The 6,000-nt window shown below is 39.5% G+C and overlaps 1 protein-coding gene across 1 annotated transcript in view; it reads right to left on the bottom strand.

Annotated features, from left to right (window-relative positions):
- LOC109969908 (phosphorylase b kinase regulatory subunit beta-like) overlaps window positions 1–6,000 on the bottom strand; it is a 118,261-nt gene that overhangs the window by 28,270 nt on the left and 83,991 nt on the right. The window contains 2 exon segments of the mRNA XM_020617137.1: window positions 2,202–2,295; window positions 4,894–4,949. Coding sequence (XP_020472793.1) covers window positions 2,202–2,295; window positions 4,894–4,949 — 150 coding nt within the window.

Raw genomic sequence — 6,000 nt, forward strand, 5'->3', positions numbered from 1 at the left:
TATGGGGTTTCTCAATTACATGCTTTGTTTAGAGTGTTACACATCTCTTTTTATTAGTACATATACCATTGTTTACCTATCTATGGAGGAGAAATTCGAATTAATTAATGGTGTTGTGGTTTGTCATGCTGTCTACTTTCGACAACACCGGCAGCAGGAGCTGTATGCGTTCATGAATTATCCTCTTGTTTTTAGGAAGAGGCTCTCTGGTTTTATCATTCCAAAAAAATTACAGACTATTTGGAGTTATGAGGGATGCCAAGCTAATCTAGAGGTACCAAAGATTAAACAATAAATGACATGGACTCTAACACCTGTGACAGCCAAACCAGTACCGTTCACATAAGAAAGCCACTAACAGGCACCGGAAAAGGGTGAACAATGAATTGGAGAGTAAGGTTGTAATAACAGTTTTATTCATTTTTGTTTATGTTTCATAGGCAAATAAGTGTCATAATGCTAACTGATAACCTATTAGGCTCATTCAAAATCTATCATGTGTTTTCAAAGAATGCCGTTTCTCTGATTTCTTAAACATTTTTAATGTCCCTGCTTCTTATCCAACTGCTTCTTACAGCTCTTTAATGCTCTTTCCAGAAGCTCCCCAGCAGCTGACCTGCTTGGTTTGACCTCCAAGTACCGAAATGCAGAAGTGAAACTGTTGTACGTTCAGCTCCAGCCATCTCCAATTTGCAGAGTGAAGCGGTGATGGCTCCACCATTATGCTAATCAGTCAACATGAACAATCACTGTTCAACTAATCAGTCACTTCACCCAGTCCAACCATGCTGTAATTGATGGGACAATCAAAGGAAAATCCCAAGAACAGCAAATCTTTGACTGACGAGCAGATGGCCTGACTGAGCTACACTCTGCTGTGATATCAATAATCTGTTACAGCTTCCTTACCTCAAATCTTCTTTCTAGTCCTTCACAATACACAGGAATGACCAGGAATCTCCATTCTTGAGTTTAAGATATACATTAAAACAAGCAGAAAGGCATTGTGCACTGCATAATTTCTGTAATCACTGAGATTTCAATTGACTAGTTCCTCACTCAAACAGCAAGTGTTTAATTATAGCTTAGCAACTGTAACTAGGCACAGCAGGTCAGTCAAACTTTGAATTTCTGTACATGGTGGTGTGCATACGGCTGTATGTTGTATTCTGCATATAAAAAGTTGGCTTAAAAAAACAAGAGCAAAGCAAGGGATTCAACTATGTGTCTAATCGCTGTAATATAAGCAACTATCAGCATGCCTTGCTTTCTGGTTACAGACAGCAGCAGCATATCTCATGACTTCAGAGACCAAAATTTAGCACATCATTCATGACTAATGACATTATTTTTTGGGGTTCCAAATTATGTTCTAAAAATCCCCATTCAGGACTGACATCCACTGTGGGGGAGTTGATGTATAGTAACAGCAGTCCCAGATGCTGCTAACTACCATATCTGAGTTTAGGGTAACGTTAGCGTCCCTGTTCTGTTCTGTATTGCATCTGAGGTTTACCTGAGGTGCCTTTGCCAAAGTTACGAGTCTCACCTCATTCCTGTTTTTCATGTACGCCCAAGTTAAACATAAGGGGATATTTACTAAACCTGACACAAATTACTGTCAGGTGTAAAAAATATTGCAGCACAATTTTTTTTAAATGAGCTGTGTACTTATCAACACTGATGATGTTTATGAGTGCAGCCACAGTGTTCATTTGAATACATGCCGACCACTTACAAGAACCTGCTGCCTGTATTGTGCATGTGTGGATCGAGAGTAAGAGTTGAAAAAAGTCTATTTTTAATGAACTTTAATATTGATCAAAAAAAGCTTAATGGAACAGCTTAAACTGCATATTGCATGAGATCAAATGCACATTTCTGGGGTGCTGCTTTTCTTTTTTCTCTGGCACTTTGAAATTGACATTTCAAAATGTTTAAAAAGTCAGCTGCAGATGGAGTTACCATCTAAATGACAAAGTTAATTTTTGATAGCTAGCTAGACGTTACAGCTAATAAAATCTGCCACCAACAGTTGTTACTTCTCACAATTGAAAGCTCTGCTTGTGTTTACTTGTTTCTGAAGTGAAGCCCCAAAAGCTTCCAAAATCACCTTTAACCACATCATTATAAGTTGTGTATATGTTATTCAAGAAGGGAACACTAGGCATAGTAAGAGTACTAGTGTGTGCTTGTGTTACCTTGACCAGTTCCTTCTGAGGCCAGATCTGAATGGGCTCCACCTGCTGGGGCGTCTGGGTCTGAATGCCATAGGTGTTCAGAAACACCTGCAGTCTGATCATACACACACAGACAAATTTACCTTATTAAATCGGCAATTTTAGGCATTTTACATGTGGCTATTGGTGTACTTTCAGCACTGGTATCCTTTAAAAACTGCAAAACGCCCCTCCTACCTGCTGTTTGGCAAAATAACACTAACAGTACCTGTCCAAAATTATACACAAAATATTGATTAAATTCAGAACTGGATCAGAATCCACTTTATTGGCCAATGTGTTTTCATAGGCAAGTAAGTGTAAAAAAAAAGGGAGACAAAAAGAAAACAATTGATAAATATACACCGATCAGCCATAACATTATGACCGCTGGCAGGTGAAGTGAATAACACTGACTATCTGTTACAGTGGCCCCTGTCAGTGTGTGGGGTATAATAGGCAGCAAGTGAACATTCAGTCCTCAAAGTTCATGTTGGAAGCAGAAAAAATGGGCAAGTGTAAGGATCTGAGTGACTTTGACAAGGACCAAACTGTGATGGTGATGACTGGGTCAGATCATCTCCCATACTGCAGGTCTTGGTGGGTGTTGTTGGTCTGCAGTGGTTAGTACCTACCAACAGTGTCTAAGGAAGGACAAATGGTGAACTGGAGACAGGGTCAAGGACGCCCATGGCTCACTGATGATGAGGTTGACCTACTGTAGATTAAACTTTTAACTTCCATTTGTACTTTTCAAATGACTAAAATTTATTTGAATCTTTGTTAAAATGGTTGTAAATGAGAAATACTGTACATTGGTCTCTATGACGATAAAGAGTCAGGGGCTGTAGTGGTGATATCACACCTAGAGTGGTTGAATTAGTCTAAAAAAATTCTCTCTAAGTCGTCCTCACGACCACAGTTTTCACTCCTTTTACATAAGTTTTTCACTGAATTGTAGACACATCTGTGCTCTTTCTGACAGTAGAACTGTGGAAGTAAATGGATTCACAGATGCACAGTGAGCTGCAGAGTGACAGGAGTGACAACCAACTGCCACATTGACTCCTATGTAAACAGTATTAGGCAGGTGGTCATTATGTCATGGCTGATCGGTGTATATACCTACTGTACTGTATATACAGTGTGAAAGAAGAGCTTTGCATAAAGAAATACAATGGTTTCATTTACAAATTGTTGCAATGGGGGGAGTGTGCTGTTAAATCAATATGAGATGATATGAATTATCATCTCATATTGATTTGTTTCCAAGAGTGATGTCATGGAGAAAAAAACTGTCCTTGCATCTGGCTGATTTGGAGTACAATGACCTGTAGCACCATCCAGAAGGGAAGGAGTTCAAACAGTTTGTGTTCAGGATGTGAGGACTCTGTCGTCTGCCATCTGTCACATGTCAAGAGGAGGGCTCACATCACCACAGGAACTGATTTTCTAGTAATTCATGCCATTTTTATTATTGAGATTTCCTACATGTTTGCCAACAGACAAGATGACACCTAACTGAATTTATCAGTTTTGTAGACCAAGTCCAACTTAATTCTGATTTCAGCCAAACTGTGTTTTATGTTATAGCACATGGCATCAGAATGACCAAGTGGCAATCAATGTTTAATTAGACTAAGTTCTTTCAACACGCAAAAGCCATACACAGAAACTCTTTGCCAGCTGCTCACATCGGGATGACCAATGAACCACACAGTGCTGGGGAGAAGATGCACTACACAAAAGAGGGAGACAGCCAGCTCCAGCGATAAGGGATTCTCCTCTAAGCCCACAGTCCAGGGAAATGCCTTGGCACTCCAGATTATCTCTCTACTCCGATCCCAAATGGTTCCGAAAGCTCAGACGGTTTCGTAACATCAGTGTGTTGGAGCTTTCAGCCCAACAGCTGAAAGCTAAGTACTCTCTCGTGGCTATAAGCTGATGTTTTGCAACCATTGTCTATCTTAAAATCCAATAACTTCCATCTCCAAAATCTAATGTGATTCATGCTTTAAACTCTACTTAATCCTTCCACCATTGCTAGAATACACAACAGTAACTTCTTCATTTATCAATTAATTTCAGCCATTTCTGTTTCATTATGCATCATCTCATCCATGTTACACTCCCCTCTCCCTTTACCCTTTTGTAAACATGTAAATACATTTACTTAGATTATAGAACTGGCTTTTGCATGCCATCTTTTATGAGAGTAAGTCCCCGACTAAGAATCCACACTTCCGAACTGAGATATGACATTAAGAGTTGACTGTTTATTGTGTAGCTCATGAGAGGAAAAGCTTGGTGCCTCAATCTTAATGTATTATTATGAGATATATTGATAATCATAATTAAGAGCTCAAGCTCACCACATTGAAGCTATAGCTGTAACTGAAGTGCAGTGTATAGGTTAATGGAGAACATAAATCAGAGATACTCAACACAGTGGCGCCCCTAACCCTAAACCTAACCCCTTACCCTACCCCTGACTGTAACCTAATCTTAAACCAAATCATCACTACAATGTTGTGATTTATGTTTTGGGGTCTTGTTTTTTGTTCCCATAAGGATGTTGAGTCCCCACAGTGTGACTGTGTAATCATATTTACATCTCATAACATGAGTAATACCGGACCACACATACATACATACATACATATATACACATTACCTCTGGCTCTCTGCTATCAGGGCCATGTGAATCACAACATCGTTCTCTATAGGACCCTGTGAAAAAGACAGAGGACAGAGAGATTAATATGTGAAACACATCTCTGCTGAATGCTCATCAGGGGTTATTTATAAGTGTTTTCTTATTTAAATATATTCCTCCTTTGACAACACTTTAGATGTACTGTACACTGGAACAAATGTTTCAAGTGCTCATTTTCTTATATCTCAATCCATCTTGCACTAATCACTTTTCTTTTCTACATTTTGAACATTAAACAGCGGTTATTCTTTTAACATTTGTGTTTGGCACTGCTTTTCATCTAACAGCCATGCCAAAAAAGCAAAGTGGAAGAGAATGGAATCGATTCTGAAATGAATTTGTGCACATGTGTGAAGGAGAGAGAAAGACAGTGACTAAAATCACAATTCAGCTCACTCCATTATTAAACAATAGCCTGTGTTATTGCTGCCTCCACTCTCAAACTCTGAATCACCAGCAAAGGTTGACGAATAATGCGGGAGCACTGGGCAGGGAGGGGAGAAGATGGGAATTAAGAAGGATGAGGGATATGTACAAGAATGGAAAGGCAGAGATAGAGAGAAACATGAGGCTGTTACACTGATGTGTTCTCCACTTTGGTGCCCATCTCACTGTGTGGGCACCAGAGCGGAGAACACAGGGCGCAGCAATAGATTCTAAAATGCTGCATCAAATTACAATAAAAGGAGAAGTGGAACAGAGACCACATAGCCAAAGAAGCATCATATTTTCAACAAGCTTTAATCCATCACTCAAATAACAAATTAGAAAATCAAACAACAAATGGAATTGAAACAGTTGAATATTATAAGAAATTTAAGCCTCTTATTAAGTAGAAACCCCACACATTTACTGGTTGCAGCCTTACTAATACTGAGGATTTGCTGCATTTCTCATTTTTACATCATCTTAATACCTAACTCGCTCGGGAAAGGACTAGCAGTCAGACAAAATCCAGCATTTGAATAATCACTGAGCTGTGATCACGGGCGCTGTTGGGGGGGGGGAGAGTTAGGACGATTCTAAGGGCCCACGAACTCTGGGGGCCCACAGTCTGTGGGTAGG

The sequence above is a fragment of the Monopterus albus genome, unplaced genomic scaffold, assembly GCF_001952655.1.
Source record: "Monopterus albus unplaced genomic scaffold, M_albus_1.0 scaffold186.1, whole genome shotgun sequence".
Classification (NCBI taxonomy): domain Eukaryota; kingdom Metazoa; phylum Chordata; class Actinopteri; order Synbranchiformes; family Synbranchidae; genus Monopterus; species Monopterus albus.